Here is a 23,029-nt window from a genome sequence, read left to right as displayed (position 1 = left end):
TTAAATTGGCTAAAAGAATCAGATAAGATTACTGTTTAAACAAATGAAATAATTCCTCGTTTACACAATTTGCTTGTTAATCTATATTAATATCTTAATTCCATGTATAAAAAAAATATTAATTTACTCAACTCTGAATATTATAAACTTTAAATTTTTGTAACGTAATTTTGACACATTAAAGAAATGTTTAAAAAATAACCTTAATTTGTTTCAATATAATTTCAAATTTATTTAGTTTTGAAATAATTAATAAAAGAGAAAAAAATTTAATAAACATATAATTTAAGGAAAAGTGTTGATTTAGTATGTCATACTTTAGAACGTGATTTTCGATCAGGTGTTATTTTACAGTACGGATGTAAAATGCCATAGGTACAAGCACGTCTTCTAATGATATGCATTGCTCGATCGTGAAAGCCGTTATACTTAACGGCCGGAAAGTTTTACATCTTTTCCCTGGAAATGTTCAGTACAGTAATTCTGATGATCTTCGCGAATGTTTCCAATAGGACAATTATGGATATCTGAAGCGCGACTGCTTTGTGTTTCTGGTTCATTTAATTTACCTATAAATAAACTGCAAAGGGTAGAATTAAGAGGCATGATGCAGCTGCACTCAGTTGCAGATCGTAAAGATGTCCACGACGTACTTCTTGGCTCTCTCGAGAATCCTCACGTAGTTCAATTTCAAATTGGGAAGAATCATTAGCGATTCGAGAAAATGCATGAAATTTTTGATTCTTGCAAATAATAAAGATGTTTATTTTTAAAATTATCAATAATTAAATATAGTCATATTATACAACATTTTATAATAAAGTCATTTTTACACAAAAAGAATAATTTTTCTGAAAAACATCTAAAAAATTAGCTAGATCTAATAAAATAATTCTGTTAAATCATTAAAATAATTATAACGAATGTTTAAGCATGATGAGCAATGCTGAAAAAAAATTCTGACAGTCTAACAACCAATTTGAACGTTTTACATAATTATTTTGACTTTGATGATTAATTATACCATAATTTGCTATAAATCACAATGTTAAATATAAAATTGGGATGATGAACAGGATATATATTATCAATAAAATCTATTGATCGCAACAAGACAGAACGATCAAGTATAATTTAAAACAATCGACATCGCTCAAATCTGTGAATCGTTCCACCTTAACACGATCGATGTTCCATCCTTTTTTGGCTGAAGGAGTTAAAAGAAAAATTTATTTCCGTTTATTTAGGAGAGATACAGAGTGTACAATACGTTTACAGGATACCAATTATGCTTGTTCATCCTATTTTTTTTTTCGTTTGTGCTATTGCTAATTGTACGCAATGAATCGGTGATCGTTATTGCATGCGTGCACACAGCGTTCACGATCCACGAGCGGATGATGAACACGCGGCCAGCGCATTCTGCTTCGAATTTTCATGAGAAAGCTTGAAAAACAAAATAGCATTCAAAGAAAGAGAGAAGAGAGAAGAGAGAGAGAGAGAGAGATATATATATGAAGAAAGCATTTCCCTCACGGACGTATCGTGGAATCTGTATGCAATTATTTGCAGAAGTGCATCACGTACGGGCGCGTACGATCGATGCACGTGCAAATACAATTTAATTTTACAATAACTTATCGCGCAAGTTGCTTGGAAACTGCGACTGTTCGTGGTATAAACGATTCGGTATTTACGTACAATGATTTTGCATGATTTCGGTTATCAAATGCATCATATTCTGTACCGTGTGAGATCCTAAGCACGATTCGTACAGCATCCACGTACGTCGATTCCGCATGTCCCGCAACATATAAGTCTTCGCATCTATCTCGTTCTTTTTTCCTCCTTCAACGCATTTCCCGTTTCTGACTCGCGTTTTCTTTCCATGTTTTTCTATATATAATAAAAGATAAGATTTCGGATGAGAGACGTAGTGTTTCCCTTCCTGTCACGCCGAAATTGTGCTACTGAAATTGCAAGACATCCACGTCAGCTAACGATGATTTCTAGGAGATGGGGGAGGCTAATGCAAGGATTTAGAATGTGCTATAGACATGTCTAGCTATCTCTGAGATAGAGAGAGGAGAGAGAGAGAAAGGAGAGAAAGAGGTACGAATCGGGCGCGTGATATCCTCGAATCAATAAAGAAGATAAGATTTGGCATACAAGGATAATATTGATGTTCACCGTTCGCGATCCTCGGCCTCCATTCGCCGACAAGTACCTCATTTTTCTGCTTGCGATCATAATTATAACAGCCCAATGGTACTTATCACACGTCTAAATTTTCGTTTAGATGAATCCTAAACTGAATTATCGAACATTATATGATTCAAAATTCTCCAAATTAAATTTTTTTTACATGTTTAGAATACAAGAATAAATCATAAAAAGAATGAAAAAGAATTAAATTACATATCACATATATTTTAATTTTTTTTTAAACTCACTTGAGTGAGTATCCCACGATTTAATCTTGTGTGTACCTTAAACATGTAAAAAAGTTTTAAATTCTGTAAAGTCAATTCGGAGAATTTTGTAATATTTTGGTAATTTTGTCATTTCAATATCCTTAAGTTGTGCAAAGTATAATGCAATCCCTGAACTTTGGAACTTAGAAGATAGTGGTGATTAACGTCAGGAATATATGGACGATTAGTCAGCAAGTTTAATGCATTGAGACAATGAGTGCTGTATAATGGATGATCGGGAAATTAGTGCAATAAGAGCTGATAGCACGGTACGTACTGTTAAATGTGACGAAAGCAATTTCGGGCTTCCGAATGCCATGGCATTTATGATCGAGAATCGTCTAATGATCCACAAGCGCGTGCATTTCATCGATTTCAATAAAGTTGAAATATTATTCTGTGATGAAAAACCCAAAATGATTGTAAAATGTGTGATAGAGTGACAGAAGCTTTAACGTTACCGCGAATGATATTGGTAATAGTAGCAATGACGATCACAGTAATTCGAGTGCGACACGTGGTGAGATGAAAAAAATATGAATAAATAAAGAAACTTGTTCCGAAAGATTGAAGAAATTATATTATTCCAACTTATCTGAACAGAGAATTTGCATTAAATTTTGTACGTTTATAAATCACCATGAGATTCTTGATTTTTTTATGTTCGACATGAATAATGTAAGTGAAAAGACAGAAAAAGTTTTGAGAATTACTCGGTGAAGTAGATATGCAATCTGTGTATTATTGATGAAAGTGTTAACATCTTTTTCATATTTTATTTTGCATGATGCCATTCGATATGTGAATTTGCACAATTCATGAAATATCATTTGCTAACTAGAAAAAAGAAATGGCTCTGCATTAGAAAAAAAAGTATTGCACCGTAATTAATACGCTTTACGGAATTGCTAAAAATACACATCATATGTCCCCGCAAATTAAACTTTTGTAATAATATGCGCGCGCGTGTATATGTGCGTGCACGTAAATACATTCACATACATCCATCGTTAAACAGCAATGAAACATAGCAAAAATAAACAAATGTTCAATTTATCGGAGACAATGCGATATGCTTTTCTTTGTCACTAAATAGAGATCTTAAGTGTATTAGCTGCACAAACTTAATGAACTTAATATCTGTACAAAAAGAAAGACGTTAATAACAAAAAAGACACGTATGCATGAACACAACGTTTTTTTCAATAATACGTAAAAATCCTGTTTATTAAAATATTTGAGTTTCGCATAAAGCACATTTTAGAATTAGCAAAAAAGATTATACAATAGGCTAGTAATTTAAAAAAAATACAAGAGTTACAAATATTTTTGTTTGCAAAACAAAATGATGATAAGTCGATAAATAAACAAGTTTCATAATAAAATTTTCTTATATAAGATCACGATCAAGAATTTTCATTAGACAGATATTTTATAGATAGACACAATAGATGAAGTTTAATTACGTTTATTACTATATATGAGTATCAGCAATGTTATGCATACGTTTACGTATTCCATAAAAAAATATTGAGTAAACCTATATAATTACAAGAAGAGACTTTGTGATTTAAAAAAGTTTGCAAATTTAGGCGATGTTTTAAAGATAAATAAAAATAAACGAAGTAATCTCTTCATTTTAACATAAATCTGCTCGATCTCATCTGTGCGCTGCGAATCAGTTTCTAAATCATGAGTGATTACTAAATAAAATAAAATATCTACAGGGAAATCTCCCTTCTCCTTTCGCGTGGAATCTATGTAAGACAATTACAAACGATATCGATTATTATAAAATAAACCCATGACTATTCCAACGGTATCGTTTGATAATAATAACGAATTCGATTGGATATATTTATGCATACATGTATCTAAGCGAATTCGCCGTAGATTTCGTGTTTACTTTTTTAAAAAGATAATTGCATTTTTAATCATGTCACGTCAATATACGCGGAAAGCAAATGAGTTTATGATCGATCAAATCAACTGGCCTAGTATTCCTTGTACGGTACCGTAATGTACCTCGATCTCAGATTCAAGCATGAAAGCGAAGAGAGAAATAAGGTAGCACTACCGTTTTTTTAGTATACAAAAAAGTGCATATCCCAATCAATAAATAAAATGACTCGATAAGACAAGCTTTGAAAGAGTGAAACCTATCATCTCAGGCGTATCTACGAATATGTACAAGTAGTAACGGAATGATTCCTAATCACTTAACATTAAATCATGACACTTGCAAAGCATTGTAATTAAGTTTTTTTCATGTTATACTTAAAAAGTTTAATTAGTCAGTATCGTTAAATTGTGTATATTGCATTAAGAGAATTTCTAACGTAACAATTAAGTTGTTAGTAATGTCGATTATACGGGAAAGAGAAGAGATACTTCTCATATTTCTCAATATTAATACGAATTGCATCTGAAACATTTAACTTGCCAAATATTACTCTGCAAGTACCTGATTTCTGCGTATACTGCGGTATTTGCGAGTTCGTTTTTTACAAGTACCAAAGAATGAACATCAAATACCTTGTAGCATACGATTAGTGGACATGCCTTTAACACATGAACATGAGGATTGTAATAGAGGCGAGAAAGTAATCTGGAATCAAGATCAAGGATCAGAGCCGTAGATTGGGAGTGAAAGCAGTTGAACACCTGAAAAAACTCACCGATTGGTGACAGACGGTTTCAATCATCCAAGTGTCAACTCGTCTCTAATTCATTAAAGCTATAACTTTGTTTTTGAGCAAAAAAAAAAGACGGCTCTATATGAAACTATTTCACGCAACATAATTGTCAATAAGATAGTCAATGCTCCGTTTAGGATGTTTCATTTGTAAATCTCTATTTCTTATCTTCATAATGTGACTATTATCTATGGTACTTTGCAAATAAAACATCCTTGGCTTTATGCCAGTGTCGGTGATTCTTATAATGCAGTTACATTATCGATTGCATTATAATTGTACATAGTGAAAGATGATGAAGCGAATCATTAGCGTCTTTCTTTATGTGCAACGGTAAGCTTTGAGAGTAATATTCTATTCTGTAACTTGCATGTAACACCTAATCCTTATAAATTATAACAACATTAAGTATCGCGTAAATTATAGTTCATACTTAGTACAAACAGTAAAGCGTATGAAAACGCTAACGATATTTGCAAGTCCCTAAACAGATAGATCACGGCACGTGACTTGCGCTACCATGAGTAATAAAGTATATCAGACCTACTTACAACTAAATTGTATGCATTTTTTAAAGCATATTCCGCAGTGCATTACAAAAATGCACTTTATATAAGAATATATTTTATATTTTGTATTTTTTTTCTAACATGCGCGGAAACACTCGCAAATACGGAAATTTCCATACATGCAATTTTCTCAAACTATTTCTGCTCGTCATGTAAATTATGTAAAATTATGTTATATCAAGTATTATCAAATCTTAAGTTCCTTGTTCAAGTTTGTTTATCGATAAAAAAAAGAGTAATGTAAATGATTTATATATACAAAAAAGAAATATAAAAAGTATGTGATTGCCATTCTGTTTCCAAACAAAATAGATTCTATCTTTATGAGTGATAAATTTCTTTCAACTATGTATCTCAAAACTATTATACCCCAGTGATATATAAATGACATCACAGACACTGGCACAATCGCATTAGTTTTCAGCATAATTGTTCCCATTGACTGTCGATGTTTTTTTTCATAATACTATTAATTATAGTGTCTCACACATAAACACATAAATCCCGTCATCAATTGATTGATTCCACCTGGACAGAGCTTCCTCCATTGCGTGACGCTGTTTTGTTTTTACGAAACGAAGGACTTACAGTGGGCAGTGGATGGTTGCATGAGAAATGTTTACAGTCTAGATGACCCAGAGGAGCATCTGTGGATTGATGTGAGATAATAATCCCATGATGATCATCAAGTGCATACGAATCCCTCCTGCGCTACTGTAGTTGCACCAGTAGGTCCTTCCTAGACAACAGATATACACCAAGGAAGAACGTATCATATTAATAATTGTCAATTAAATGTCAAGTTTATCTTAATACATTCGTTGAAATATATCACAATTGGAATTAAATACCTTCATAAATTAAAAAAAAAATTATTTAATAATCATTTGCTGTGGCGCAAATTCTTACATCTAAGAATTAAGATTTTTTAGATTCACAAAATAAGTAAATTGCTATTGATATTGTTACTATCTAGATTTCTGTATCAAGCATATGTATCAATAAATAATAATTTGAAAAAGCAAATAATTAAAACTATTATGTATTATCATGTGTCTACCTCGATCTGGTGAGATGAAGGAGTGAGAAAAATTTTATGATAAACATTTTTCACTTACTGTTTAATTTTTATGTTTAATTTTATCCTATTATAAAGGTTATTATTCATTATATGTACAATGTCTTACGTCCTTATTAGTTGATAGATTCGGTTTGTATTCATCCATACTGAAGCCAGAATTGCTATCTTCTCCGCAAGATTGAACGACTAACGTTGTATTTTCCGTCTATAAAAAGATTAAACCGATCGAACTGATGTATAAATATAATGAATCACATTTAATTCTATATCTAGATAAAATTAAAACATCTTTTCTTGAGTGTTATTTTATAGTATGTAGACTACTCACTTGCTCTTCTGCTTCATTGATTCGTCGCTTCTTTCCACAGGCATCAAGCGTCTGATCCGATAACCTCTTCCTGCCACTTGCATCGCCTTGGTTTCGTGGAGATACACTACCACTGTTTCCATTTCCAGCAATATTGCCGTTTCGATGCACACCACTAGAAACCTGCAAAAATTATTGTATGGAAATATTAAATTGCAATTATTCGAGATATAATTTATTGTAAATGTTTTGCAGAATTTGACAATTTTCTCTGTTTATTTTGCATTAATACTTTAAAAAGTACAATAAAATATGTAAAATACAATTAAAATAAAATTAGCATGTTTGAATATTATTATATTATTATATATTAGAGTACGTTACCTTCCTCTCCTTTTTTAACAAACTTGGTGATACATAAGTATGCAAGTCCTTTCTTTTTACATGTTTAGCCTCAATCCACATTCCTTCCTTAAACATATTTATTTGCTCTGCTTGTCTCTCAACTGTAACAAATACATATATTATTGTTATATTCTCTTAAATATTATTGTTATATTCTCATCTTAAACTTTAAAATAGGCAAACCTACCTGTATCCACAAAGGATTTGATGTCATATGTGAGGTCAACATTGATATTCTCACCCTTTTCACTTTTTTCATTCTTTTCGCACTTAGCAAATGCCAGGCCGATGAACCACATAGAACAGTGTTTACCCGATTCGGGGTTCAATGGTGGAAATGCTTCTGGATTAACGTGTGCCAAAGTAATATGAGGATTCCTTTCCAACATACCTGTGAAAGTGGTTATAATTTTGCCAATTTGGCATCCATGGATTATTAGTATTATAATACACATACACAATAATAAATGAATATAAAAGTAATAAATAGATATAAACAATTCCACCATTACGAGACACAGATTAAAATGGTATTTAGTAACTGCTTATTTTCCTGAAAAATTATCACAGTTTATATTAATTGTTAATACTTATTTTTGCTGTATTCATAGCGTTTTTTGGAACGCGTTTTAATTAATAATTATTATATATGTTAAATTAAAAAAACAATAAGTATAAACCGTTAAGTGTCTATAATCTAACTATTTTTGAAGAAATTATTTTAAAGAAAATCGAACATTGTCATGTTAATCTGTTGTCTCGTGTAACGAACTAAATTAAATACATTTAAACTTTGTTCTTAATATGTTTATTAATATCTATAATTTAATAGATGTTGTAAAAATCCTTATACGATAAGAAATAATGTATTTTCGGAAAAAAAATATATATATGTGCGTTCCTTGTAAATATATCATCATATTCGATTTGTTACCTATTAAGTGACGTATTTTTGACTCAACAAGACCACACCACTCAAGTTGATCTTCTGCGGTCAAACTTTTGGCTAATAATACAATGTAGTGCTTGTATTTGCCAAAAAAGTTTGGTGGCTCAAACAATTTGTCCCACGTTGCTTTACCCATGATAATTTCTTCAGTTATAGCTAGCCCATTTTCAAACGCTTCTTGCATGATAGTCCTAGTCGATATAGACACGTTGAAAGTAGAATTTTGTTGAGGATATGCTGGTGTAATTATTGGCATTAGATGATATCTGTCTGATACATTTACCTTTAAAAGTGTTAAGTAGACAAAATTAATTATATAGTTTACAAATATTTTGCAATTTACACATATAATATTATTTGTTTAATATCACGAATTTGAAACATTTATAAAATAGAAAAGCCGATTTACTCTTGGATCCCAAACTGGATAACCCAAATTGACGTTGTCAGGTTGTTTTAAAAGCACTGGCTGTGGCCACTTCCACTGGGAGAATACAAGGAAAAATTTTTCTATCAGAGTTGCAGCCACGGCATTAGGATACAGTTGACATGTCCGGGCAACTAACATTGCCCAAGATACACCACCAAGATAACCTAAGACATTACTATATATGCCATGTCCTAAAAATAAAGAAAACACATCTCAAAATAAGCAAGTTATACGCTTCTTGTATTAATTATTGTAAAACAGTAAAGTAATAAATAACTAAAGTATGATATTACATAAAAAACTTACGTTTTGCCCATAATTTTATAGCTCTAAGAGCCAATCTAAAATTTTCTATATTAGGTACTAAACGCAATATTTCGTCTGTCACTCTGCAACCGTTAAGACTTCTGACACACTTCTGATCAAGATTTTTTAGTAGCATGTCATCCCTGAGATCCTATAAGTATTTATAAAATTTTTTCATAAAAATCAAGATTCAGAGAATATTCCACATAATATAAAAAATAAATATTAACCATTGAATCTGGAATTTCCTTAAGAGTTAACTTCGCAAAGAGCATGTCGATTTCTATTCCATCAAAGTTCATTTTTATAACTGGTACAAATGCTTCTTCTACTGCCTATAATATGATAAATATTGCAAACTATCAAATATTCGAATAATGTATTAGAGATATTATATATAAGTACTTTATTTTTGGCCTTTTTGCAACGCTTATCTTTAATAGATAATTACGAAGAATTCACTGTACCAATTCGGTGAACCAGTTAATAAACAAATAAAAAACAATTTAATATAATAACATTTTAAAATAACAAATCTATAAATAAATAAAAAATTAGATCTATAAAATGTCAATTTGCAATTTTTTAAGTTTTATTTTAATATTTCTCTTAAACAGTCATTTGCTAATAATTGTTTAATGGTTAACAGTGTAGTGACTATATTTTTCTAACATATCTAAATGCATTTTGGATAAATATATTATATAAATTAAATAATATTACATAAATACATGTACAGAAACTTTAAAAAAATAAATATATTTAAGATGTGTGCATAACATTAAATCTGAATTTACATACCCTTAAATCTGTAACTTCCTCTTGTGTTCTTAATAAATCAAAAAAGGACGTAAAATAATCCGCTCTATATATATGACGTGGTACAACACATAGTGCATCAATATCGGCACCCTTGTGATGTACACCTAACCTATATGAACCAAATGTGTATATTTTACCACCCACTTGCTCGGCCACGTTAGGTGGCATGTTTCTAGCTATACTCGTATCCCTTATCCATTGTTTAACCAATGCGTTCAGTTTGCTGTGAGAGCAAAGAGAAGTTTTAGTTAATAGCAGCATTTTTATTATCGACAAACCATTAATAATAGCTATAAACAATCATAAATAATTTCTTAGATATACCTTAAAATCTCCATTCTATGATTTAACTCCTCTTCAGATTCGAAAACATTGTAGGGTTTCAGGGCCTCCTTTAATTCGTTGGTTCTGGTAATATCTATGGGTTTAGGCTCAGCTACGCTGATAGCCGATGTCATCCCCAGAGTGCGTAAATTGTTCTTTTCGCTGGACGCGGAGTTTGCATTGGAATTATTATTACTTTGTGTCGGCCACATTTTGATAGCTTTCAATTAAGTATGTACCTGCAAGCAGACGTTATGTTATCGATAACTATAGTAATGGTAATACAAATTTGTCGTCACTCTCATGTACTTCTGGAACAATGGGATGCATATAACGAATAAGAAAATGAGCAGGCGAGAATCGTCTACAGAAAGCACCAGTAATGAAATACGATCTCAAGACGAGAGCAATCTTTGTTTTCGCGTAAAGCCACGTGCTTTATCCCGAGGCACTTGGCACCAGTAGCAGCCTACTGGCAGCAGGTTCCTCGTGGATGAAGATCCCAAACAATGGTCGGCGCGTTGCAGCGCCGTACCGAGAGAAGCGTGGAGGAATCGGAGGGGAAACAAGAACCCAGGCGGGGATTACTCACCGCTTGATAACCGTTTCGTCAGAGATGCAACGGCATGATAAATGAGAAGTGTACGAGACGAAGTATGCTCGCGTGTTGTTGTTGTTGTCAGATTATAAAACACACAAGCACGAGTGCACGGCGCTTAGAGCGGCATAGCGCGGTTGCTGCTGACGGAGAAAAACGACGTCGCGGCGATTCCCGGAGACACGCGCGCGCGTCACGCGGATCTACGAGGGCCGCGGGCCCGTCCGTAAACAACCCCTGTGAGAACGGGAGGATCGCATCTAGCCCTGCAAGAGTCGCGAGCGCGTCTGTAACGGACCCCTCGCGGTTTTTCCCGGGTGGCGTGTGTGCGGCTGTTCACATTCGGCAAGATCTCGCGCGGTGGTTACGGCGCTTCGCTTCGCTACGCTGTGCTACGCTACGCTGCTCCTCACGTCGCGCGTCGTCGTACGACGAATCGGCGACACGCGCGTTCGGTCCCTGCCACTGCGTCGCGACGCTACGTAAATAAACGGCCGAGCATTACCGAGTACGCGAGAGAAAAATAAGCGGAGAAGACAACACGTACAACCCGCGCACTCCGCGCCACGCTACACCACCTACAACGCTGACTACAATACAAACATGGCGCACCCTGACCGCTCGTTGGCTCGTAACAGTCGAGAGTTTGGCGAATTGTAAAGAGCGCGTACACTGCGTCACTGCATGTCGAACGCGCCGACAGCGACGTCTTATGTCTGGACGCGTCTAACTGCGCGACCACGAGCGAGTGATAGTAGGTAATGCAGGGATTCAGAATCTCGGAGTTAATTGTTCACAACAAAGTTTATTTTTAATTATTTATTGTTGTAAATTTTGTTTTTAAATTTGTGTATCTCATAGTCCTGTTGTTCAATTCTTTATACATTTGTAGAAAGTTTAAAACATTAAATAAATTATTAGATATATGAAACTTGAGAGAGAGAGAGAGTTTGAGAGAGGGGGGAAGGGCAAGGAGAGACAGGGAGAGGCAGGGAGAGGCAAGGAGAGACAGGGAGAGACAGGGAGAGACAGGGAGAGACAGGGAGAGACAGGGAGAGACAGAGAGAGACAGGAAGGGACCGGGAGAGACCGGGAGAGACAGGGAGAGACAGGGAGAGACAGGGAGGGACCGGGAGAGACAGGGAGGGACAGGGAGGGACAGAGAGAGGCCGGGAGAGACAGAGAGAGACAGGGAGAGACCGGAAGTGACCGGGAGAGACAGGGAGAGACAGGGAGAGACAGAGAGAGACAGGGAGAGACAGGGAGAGACCGGAAGTGACCGGGAGAGACAGGGAGAGACAGGGAGAGACAGAGAGAGACAAGGAGAGACAGGGAGAGACAGGGAGAGACAGGAAGAGATAGGGAGAGACAGGGAAAGACAAACGTTTGACTTAGAAATGCATGAAAAAATGAAGAATATCATCGTATTTTTATCGTATAACAGTATCCTCTAATCTGCAATGAAGGATTTAAGCTTTAATGTCCGATTTCTTCGCGTCCAGTTATCTTGCGGTTAAAATTATCCAGGAGATAAACTACCAGATCTATGCACGTGATTGATTAAATTTGATATTTATCTTCCGGATAGCTTTATCGGGAAGTAAAGAAATTGAGCATAAGTCATAAGAAACCAATCACAGTCGATTTTTATAAGAATGCTCAGGCCGGCTTTACAATAGGTATAGTAAGCCTTAAGCCATAAGGAATTAACCAATTATATTCGATTATTCTTCTCACATTCAATTATAATTGATCAGATTCTTAAGGCATAAGGCTTACTACACCTATTGTAGATCCGGCCTTAATTGTGATTGTCAATTTCTTACAGCTTTAAGCTTAAATCTTCATTGTAAACAAGGCCTATGAAAAACGATATTTTATTCCTTAATTAATAAATGTTTATATTCATGCTTGGGTATCTTGAATTTTATCATTTTTTAAAGATTAAAGAAAGTACCATATAAGAATAACCTATTTCAGTTTGGTAAAAATTTTATTCGTCATATTGAATCCGCCATCTTTTTAAAAACTCAAATAAACTATATTAAAGTAGATGCAATATGTAGAGCAACAATATATAAAGATTTAATTTGATACTAACTTCATATATTGCTAATTTAGTAGGATGTATATACTTATACAATTAAAATAATAACATTTGTGATATATTTTTTACTAATCATAAAAGCTACTTTGCAAAACATTATTCACTTCTCTTTGAGAGACTATTAAAAAAAAAAAAAATTATGTGAAAATAAAAATTTTGTATTTATTATTTCCATCTTTTTCTGAGCTATTGCATGTAATCAAAGTATACTTGGAAGCACACGAACACCGCAAATTGTTGCGGAAGTGGCATAATTTTGCCGAAAATTTTGTTACGTCGCGTCGGCTCGGCCAACATTTTTTTACGCCTTCGAGGCGAGAAGGATGCTGACAGAAGGAGAGGAAGAGAACGAGGTAACTCGAGCGCGAGTTTCATTTACGGCTCTAGGCGCAGCTTACCCGGGAGGACACTTCAGCTGGAGCATTTGCTACTGCTAAATTAACGTTGAAATTAATCTCCATCCACTCTCGCGTTTTGCGTGGTTTCCAACGGATCATACGAATTCGGTGAATATCATTTCGTTACATGCAATATTATGCCTTTGGCATATTGACCATGAGGGTGGTTAACATAATATGATAATAAATATAGAAAAATTTGGGATAATTACCCGGGAAAAAATGTTTCATACAAAAACATATATAAATATATATAAAATATGTTTATATATGTTTATATTAGTTTTCTTTCTTTTGTAAAATTTCTGTTTGATATAAAAAAAAAAAAATAATAGTCATACTGAAAAGATAGAAACTAATTAAAACAAATAATTTTTGCATTGCTTCTTTTAAAAAAACTAAATATGAAAAATTGTCCATATATAATATATTCCGGAATATATTTATCTTTTTAGTATAACTATTATTTTATATTAAATAGAAATTTTACAAAAGAAAGGAAACTAATATAAACATCATATATGTACATATTTTGAACATATATATTTGTTTTTTGTAAAAAAAATGTGAAAAATGTATATGAAACATTTTTCCCAGATAAGTAACAGTTAATTGCAATCATTTTCTGACATATACAAATATTTTTTATTCACATTATATACACACAAATAAGAAATTATTAATTTAAAAAATTATAATTATCGTTCTTTTTTAATAATAAAATTGTTAAAAATACTATTAAGTTCCTGCTAATCTTATATACGTTAGTAATAACTGTTTCCCGTATCCCAATTGATATTGCTAATTCGTGAAATAGTTTGAAAATTTTCCAAATAATCTTGAGTACTTTGCGTGATTCCTCGCGTGACTTAGCGGTCGTCACATAACTATCGGATTTATACAAGCGTTTCTCGGATGACGTCATCGGCATTTTGTTATTCTGTCAAAGAATCAACAAGGAATTTAAGCCTTTGACATCGCAAGACATAGCCCACGGCATTATTTGCTCTTCGAATATAAATTTTATGACATAACGTTATTTATGTTTCCTCATATCTGGTCGACTGCCACTGGTTTTCTGTGCGATTTTTCTTATGTCTGCATCACACGGGAAATCACGGGTATAACGAGAACCAACAAAATTAAATGTCTTTGAGCCGTACGCTTCCGAACCAAGATTAAAAAGTTTAAAAAAATGAAAAAATAGAAAAGAGATCTCATGTAACAGACAAGATCACAAAATATGCGAAAAAAACGTTTAAATGTTAATAAGAAAATAAAATACATTTATGGAAAAATAAAATACAAATAGATCTAAATAAAACAGCAGAATTAAAAATGTTTTAATGTTTTTGTAATTTATTTAGATTATTGTTTTTATAGCGATAACGATCGTTGAATAAATTCTTCGATAGCAGCTCGAGATCACTGTATGCAGATTTGATGGAAAAAATTTTGAAGATTTAAAATCGTAGTTAAAAGTTTAAGAGAGACACACAACTAATTATAAAATTAAATAACTATTACTGTGTGTAAATATATCGCAAATTATAAAATATTGTATACATATCCTTCTTTTAAGTTTAACTTTGTCAGTACTTGTTTTTGAAACATTATATGACGTGCTTTATAAGATTTGCTTGATCTCGGCGTGCGTAAAAAAAAATCATGAATTTAATATACACGACATGATGCAGATGATTGCTTCTTGTATCAACAAGGAATTATTGGTAAAGGCTCTACACTGGACTTTTTTTGATCTCTTTCACTGCCTGTGTGTATACGGTGCGTTTTGCGTGCTTCGTAAATAACCGGAATTTGATTGTGCGCTACTGCGTGATTCAATAGTGTATCGAGCTGTGAATAAATATGCTTTTCGCGATTGCAAAAAGCGCCAATAAAGTGCGACAAGATTCAATAATTTCAAAATGAGATATAGATGCATCTTGTACTTCGTTTTTATTGCATTCGAAAAAAAAATATCGTATATTCCTCCTGGATGAAAGATTCAATTTTGAAATCGAGATTAACTTCGTTGTTAAGCATCTTTTATGCAAGAAATATATATTACTATCGCACTTTTTCTTAATCGTCCATTTATTTAATTTATGCTAAAGATAATGCCCTTAATTCATCACATTATCTTTAGATATTAATCTCAATTAGCCTCAGCGGTTTAAATATAAACAGCCAAGCATCTAAAAAGTAAAACGAGGGAAGCGGAATAAGTAGAAATAAGTAGGAATAAAAGTGGAGGTTTCAGTATCTTCTAAATTTTTTTTTAAACAGTGTTTTTTCTCAACTTACTTATTATATAAATAATTCACCCAAGAGTGCAATGAAATTGCGTAACATTTCTCGAGTGATATATACTAAAACTTTCAAGTTCGTGCAAAACTGTGAAAAACAGTTCTAAACGCCATCGTTGTACGGGTTACCATACTGGTAGCAACCGGCGCGAGAGAAGATTGAACGGAGGCGAAATCGAATCGGAGTTTCCAACCATTCTTGTCTTCGACCTTCTCTCTCACCGTTACCCTCGCAGATGTAGTAGTCAACTTTTTTTCTTAAAACGGTGTACTGGGATGGGTAACAGATAGTTGGATTCACAGTTAAGACTCTATTTTTCAATTTCCTTCTTCAGCGTTTTCTGCAGTTACTACTCACCATTGGGATGAAACCTTCGATTACCGTAGAATTGTTGAACGATAGCGTAAACTGCCGTCTTTTAGAAATGTTTTCGCGCGTATATCACACGACAGAATGCTACGTGTGATTTTTCAAACTCGAAGAAGATTTTTCATTGTGCCAATCGCCATAAGCTTCTTATAGCGGCAACGAGGATTATTCTTTCCGGTCTCAACTTTGCGGTAAAATATTTCTTAAATAAAATCTTTTGTGTGCAACTTTAATTGTAAATTCCTGTTTTATTATTTTAATTCAATACCACAAAAACAATTATTTCAATTTACGATACTTCCCTTCTTTTCTGTCTACAGAATTAAAATGTCATAAAAATGAATATATTTATGTTGCAGTTATTTAGAATGCATTTACGTTAAAGCTATGATGATTTGTAAAAATGTTAGCAAATCACGTAATAAAAGCGTAGAAATAAAACAAAAGTCATCGAAACTCGTCACTAATAAAACAAACTGAAATGTAAAAGTGATACTAACAAACTACACGTTTCTGCCGCAGGATTAAAATCAAATTTGCTTACAGTTATGTTGTACGAAATATTTCCATGATTATGTTACAAAACATTTCAACAAATTGATACCACTCATATACGTTTCGGGCAAAATATTCGAAACAAATAATTGCGCCCGACGATCTGGACGCGACGCGAGCCATTTGCACCCATACAAATCTCGGCGATATTTCTCGGGCTTTTATTGTAGAAAACACGTAGCAGGCCGCGCACTGCCGTGCACACTCAAATCACGTTACATCCTGTCATTTACCTCCACCGGGCTGGTAGATAAGTACGCGCACAAGCGGACGTGAGTTGGAAGCACGCGCTCGCTCATCCGTTAATCATATTTCGCACTTGAAACTTTTCCGCAAATCCCCTCCCCCTCGCAATTTACCCAGCGGCGAAATGAGTTTTCCTATTTTTCACCCACCACACGACTCGCACACGACGGTCAACGTACGTATCGTTTTCTGTATGCCGGTCATCATTCGTCTTCATTCGTTAGCGATTGTGTGTGTGTGTGTGTGTGTGTGTGTGTGTGTGTGTGTGTGTGTACATGTGTGTGTACATGTGTGTTTGTTACTTCTCTCGTTGAGATACTCGGAGTGCCAAGAGACAATTTGTGAAAAACATTTTTCGTCGGCCGGATCATCCGGCAGTTCTTCGAACGGATAAAAAAACGTAACAGTGACGGCGGAAAGAAATGTTAATACGATCTGATTCGTTAAGTTTCCTGCAAGATGTTCCGCGTGGTAAGAATCGCGTTTCATATCTGCAAAACTAAGTTAAAACCGTATCCGAGAAAATAAATAATTACAAATGCAGATGAACCCTCGATATTGCAACTCGGTGCTGCTCAAGAGCTTTTAAGCGTGACCTGCAAAGCGGATTTTAGTTAAATTTGTTCAAGTTAAATTTGTCCGGGGTTAAATTCATGCTGAAAGGATTGGAAGAGACTTCAATCTGTAATTAAAAGATATACCCGATTGCGATATTTTTGCGTATGATTTTACTATAAAGAAAATTAATAACACATTATTTTGTTTAATCTGTGACTTTTTGCATTTTAGTAAGGAAGATCAGTAGCGCGATTGAGAATTTCAGATAAAATGTATTTTATACTCGATAAAAGGGAATACCTATGAATGCAAGTATCTATTATAGTCGATAAGAGACTGTAAAAAAAAAAAAAAAAACCATATTTCTGCACCAACTAAATTTGCGACGCGAATCAAGAGCGACGCGTTTAATCCTAGTTGGTTAAAATACATGTGACTATACATAGTGAATCACGATAATAACAAAACGTTACTGTTTCGTGTGTCCCTTCTGTAGAACGTGTGTGCGAACATTTTGCTCTCCATTCTTCGTGCAACGTATGCTCCGCACTGGCTTATCCATAAGTGTATGGGAGTGAATACGTTTCGCAGTGAATGCGAAAGCTCAAGACTCGGATTTGCACTTAGGTCTCTGGCGCGTGTCGCCCGCCGACGTTATTTGCAAGTGCGATATTACGGATCTGCAAAATCTAACTTAATACCGAGCGCAACAGATGTCGTGGTGTTATTGTGCAATATCTGCGAGGCGTTAATCACAAGATGCCTAGCATGCTCCGAGCGGATGTCCGTTTCTCCTAGTTTCTCAACTCGGACCGGCAGCTGGCTTACAAACGTATCAGACGAGTCTCGCGGAATTACCGAAATTTCTCCCGTCAGCCGTACGCATCTCGCCGTTGACTTTCATCGAATAAATAATTTAATTCCCGATCGTCAATATGCGATTACGTTATCGAACGTTTTTCGCGTGACGTTACGCCGGCGAATAAAAGGGAATAAAGAGCTCGAGAGGCGAATATTATTTATGGGTATGGTGTGGAGTCGTGTGCGCGCACACCTTTGTGATCTTTGTGAGATGACCAGAACACATTAAAATTCCCTCGACAATATCCTCGTCGCGAATACTATATTCACAATCATCCGCCGACAACTCTGCAAAATTCATGCCACGCCGTTTAATTATCTCTCATGGGCGGAGCGTCAATGAATATCGCAATCTGAATTTCCTCGACGCTCCATCGAGTGTCACTATCGATATTCAGAAAGGCCGAGTTTACCCTCAAAGGATCATTATTGCGGGGCTCGCGAGCTTTTGGGGATAAAAGGCGCTGGAATACGAGCGGCGGATGGCCACGATGAAGGTGCCATTCGGAAAAATTGAATATCGCCGAGCGCCATAACTTAGGAAATGACGACGAGCCGGGCAGTTCCGCGGCGTAGGATTTAAAAGTAAAATGCAATCTCAGCTATGCAAATCCCGCATAAATCGGTCGGAATATGCGAGTGGGCTGCCCACTCGTGTGCCAAGGATCAAGAATTTTTCTCGAGTTAGGAGCTCAAAAATAAAATCGATAAATTGCACTAAGGCTCCGCACTTCTTCGCAAATAGTAATAATACAGGCTGATTAATTTGAAGCGCCATGGAATGTCCGCAAGATTTGGCCGAGATGCTTTGAAATCTTGTAAGTGGAAAAATAAAAGTTTCAGCATTTTTGGTCTTGAATTAAAAAGAAATTTCTATAAGGTTGACAGGTTTTTCGTACAGCTTAATTATCAATTTTTCCAAGAAGAATATAAAACCCTAAAGCTTGTAACATAATATTATTCGAAAGATAACGTTTCACTTTCTATCTTCTCAGATGTAAATTTTCTCGGTAATAATAATGGGCTAATAAGGTCTTAAGTGCAGTTAGTGGTGCGTAATTAATTACATTTAGAAATCAATCGTGAAGTTCAGTCCCCTGCGCTCCGATTTTTCTCGTTTAATTGCCAATCAAAAATTTCCTCTTAGTAGGTTTGCTTAAGAGATAATTACATAGAATCTCAAAAATTTTCTCTGGGATATTTGCTTAAGGAATAATTAGATAGAGAATCTCTCATTTTACATAGAGATTATTCTTTAATGTTCAGAGAGAAGGAAGATCAAAGATCGATGATAAATTAATAGCGTCAGATTTCTAAAAAGAAATAATTATAGAGACCGTTATTTTTACTTTAATTATTATCAGAAATAAATTGATATATGAATTAAGTATAAAAAAAACTTTTATATTTTTCTCTTAAATTTGATTATTTATGGAAAGAAATTTTGTATAAAAAATACATTAATACAATATTGCAATTTATTTCTAATTACAAAAATACATAATATATTTCATATCTTTTAGATTCATTTTTCTCATCTTTTTCTCTTTTTGTTCGGAATATCTGAACACAGAATGATACACACACATACACACGTATCTTCCTCAAAGAATGTCACTGTAAATTCGATTGATTACACAGGGTCAACTGCGCTCGATGAAACGCCTATTCTGCTCTAATTATACGGACAGTTAATAAAAACATTTTGGACCGCCGCCAGACTGTCGTGGCTGCGAGTGGCATTCGAGTGGCGGTGTGAAGGGACGGGACATGTGGAGAAAAAGCGCTGACACAAAGCATCCTATCCCCTGGGATACCTGATGTATACCGGATACTCATTCGATGCGCGGCGCAGCGAAACGCGCGGCGTGTGCATGTTACTTCCCCTCATATACGATTAAATCCATTGTCGCGGCAATCGGAGTGAAATGTTTCCGATGCATTAATAACGCATAAATGTCAATCGGCGTGGTTTCTGGAGCCCGGCCAGCGCGCGCGTTTGCTCGCTCGTTCACTCGTGCTTCCAAGCTCTTCCCTCTATTTAGGAAATCCATCATTCTCTCGGGTCAGCCGTCGTTCGAGGCTTCGGTTGCTGGCCGGTAAAGTACGCGCGCCGCAGAGATGCGCGTTAACTTCGACCACGGCTGTTCCGGTGAACGCGAGAAATCCGATTACCGGGCTCGTGGACACGAAACGAGATTGCTTTCGTCGCAGCTCGGCTGACGCGCGCGCGCGCCTCCCGACTCGTTTTCTCGGTACAATGAATCGAATTTCTTCGGTCTTCCGACGTAGTAGCAACCCCCGGCGTTATGACTCCGACGTTAATGGGTTATGTGATATCCCGTTATCGCGGATAAATTTTTCCAACAAAAATTTTCGCTGCTTTATCGTATATTGTTTTTGAAAAGAATGTTATCGTGTTGTATGATATCAGTAACTGAAAAACAAAATAAAAAACCGTTAAAACGAGGATATTTAAACAAAAAAAATAATGTCCTATAATATATCAAGTTTGATAAAAAACCATATTAAGATCCATGGCTATATTTTAAAACTATTTATTTACATATTTACATATTATATTTATGATCGTGAGTATCGTTATATACATGGTTTATTATCATTTTTATGTGGCAAGGGTGAAGCTTTGTTTAACGCATTATTAAATAGGTGAAATTACGATTACGTTCCGAGGTTTTCCGAGATTACGTTTTCCTAGCTTTTCTTGAGCGGATTTTGCTGTAAGCTTGTCGCTATATATAGAGTAGTGATTCGGATAAGGTACTGCACAAGTCGTTCTCTCAGAAACTATTAGGACTAATGACAACATTTTTAAGAATTTGAAGATTTATTGAAGTACTCCATTAAAAGTATTCTCAGTAAGAAAGATATTTTCTATCACATTTTTCTAATCATTTCTGTGCCTCTTTTACGGATGCGATAAAATATTTTAGATAAGACTTACGCATTTTTAAAAAAGTCATAAAAAATGGAAAAGTTTATACATCATTCCACACAAAAAAAAAAATGAAAGAGCTTACTGTCTTACCTTCCTGAGGAGCCTGGCAATGGGGTAACTTATTTGCCTTACAAAGAGCCTTAACAGAGTTTAACATTTCAAAAAAGGAAGTTGTCGTTAATAGTTCCAGAGAAAGTAGCATTTTATACGGATGTATTTTATATCTCTCGGTAGCAAGTGTACGTTGCAAATTGTTTAATTCTTGCAAATTAATTGCGCTTCGTAACGAGTTCCGATGCCAGACCGTCGATATCATTGATGTCGCCTAAAGTACAAACTCCTGCTCCCTCGCTTTTCCCCCTTCCCGCTTTCCCTCCTTCGACTCCTTTGATGAATTAACGATTCCGATACGCGGCAGTGCGCTTGACGTCGTACTAATCGTCAATCGATCAGCGGCCGATTATTATTCTCTCCGCTCTCAGGGAAAATTGCACAAGTTACAATTAATGCCTCAATATTTTCCATTTCGATTTGACATTACTCGATATTTTTATTTTCAGATTTGACACGGTGAATTACGTCATCAAGGGTGAAAAATCGTAGAAAATTCTTTTTAGAGATATATACGTTAAAATGAATAAATTTTTCTGCACGCTGCTGCTACCCCATGTTTGAAATGTGTGCTTTGACGTTCTGAAATGCAATTTCTTTTACGGTTACCCCTTCATTAATAAATAACTACGTGTTGTTTTAGGCAGACGTATTTCACGTTCTTGGAGAAAAATGTACCATGTTAATGTTACACATATAATGTTAAAATGCAGATATTTATTAAAATCATAGAGTTATCACTATATTGGACAGGTCAATTTTATCAGACACGAATAATTGTACGCGGAGAAGAAACTATCTCTTGCGATGCATCTTGCAACGCTTTCGGAGATTTCGGAATTTTCGCTCTTAGCTATCTAGATGCCAAGTACTACAGACACGTTTGTGCGGTTTGATGCAAGCTAAGACCTCTATCCGCCCCCGAATCTAATCGCATGCTTTGTGTTTGGTATTATACCGTAATAAGCGCGCTATTCGACGCTGCCGGGCGTCTGATTGCAACATCAACAGCCATTGCGCAATTAACTATGCTCTAGCGGTTGCGCGCAAAAAATTTTAATTAGACTCACCCGGGTGCACGACGTTGACGCGTTTACTCATGTTACGGGCGACTTCGCATCGCTTTAATGTACGTAACATGGATTAACACGTAAATATGCCGCGGTAAAAGTTTTCATTATTGAATTATTAAATACAGTAACAGAGAAGAAGGTATTACATGACACTGGTTTCAATGAATTTACCTTAGCAGAATCTGATAACAAAATAAAGTCAACCTGATGATTAGAACCATTGGAAAAATTTCTAATCAAGATAGATTTTTAATATTGCAATTTACATAGAGAATCAAGAGGATGAAATCATCAATTCATATACCCGAGTAGAAATTTGATCCGGCATGCGAGATTTAGTTTGCGCCGGATCAGGCCCAAATCAGATCTTGCTAGAGTATACCAGATTTGGCATACCAAATCCGGTAATTATATGGGCCAAAGAGGCATAAAGTTTTGGTGAGGTACATCGGATTCGGTGTACCAAATCCGACAACTATTTGGACCAAATTAGATCTTGAGGTATACCGGATATTTGCATA

At 35.0% G+C, this 23,029-nt stretch overlaps 1 protein-coding gene across 1 annotated transcript; it reads right to left on the bottom strand.

Annotated features, from left to right (window-relative positions):
- Window positions 1-1,199: 1,199 nt before the first annotated feature.
- Window positions 1,200-11,598, bottom strand: LOC105834484 (poly(A) polymerase type 3). The gene is made up of 12 exons (XM_012677008.3): window positions 10,956-11,598; window positions 10,364-10,602; window positions 10,019-10,262; window positions 9,448-9,552; window positions 9,218-9,368; window positions 8,891-9,102; window positions 8,467-8,764; window positions 7,720-7,923; window positions 7,512-7,633; window positions 7,149-7,310; window positions 6,927-7,025; window positions 1,200-6,478 (listed from the first exon to the last, which is right to left on the bottom strand). Exons 2-12 carry the CDS (start codon window positions 10,573-10,575, stop codon window positions 6,425-6,427), a joined length of 1,863 nt encoding a protein of 620 aa, XP_012532462.1. The 5' UTR covers window positions 10,576-10,602; window positions 10,956-11,598; the 3' UTR covers window positions 1,200-6,424.
- Between the last annotated feature and the right edge of the window lie 11,431 nt (window positions 11,599-23,029).

Source organism: Monomorium pharaonis, chromosome 4, assembly GCF_013373865.1.
Source record: "Monomorium pharaonis isolate MP-MQ-018 chromosome 4, ASM1337386v2, whole genome shotgun sequence".
Taxonomy (NCBI): domain Eukaryota; kingdom Metazoa; phylum Arthropoda; class Insecta; order Hymenoptera; family Formicidae; genus Monomorium; species Monomorium pharaonis.
Note: the sequence above shows the minus strand (reverse complement) of the source record. Positions and strands in the feature narration are given on the sequence as shown.

Bases quoted from the DNA above. Each gene is read 5' to 3' on its own strand.
- LOC105834484 (XM_012677008.3), bottom strand. From the start codon at position 10,575: ATGTGGCCGACACAAAGTAATAATAATTCCAATGCAAACTCCGCGTCC. The intron at 9,369-9,447 runs GTTAATATTTAT...AAATACTTATAG, and splicing joins AGGAAATTCCAGATTCAATG to GATCTCAGGGATGACATGCT. The intron at 6,479-6,926 runs GTAAGACATTGT...TCTGTTGTCTAG, and splicing joins ATCTATCAACTAATAAGGAC to GAAGGACCTACTGGTGCAAC.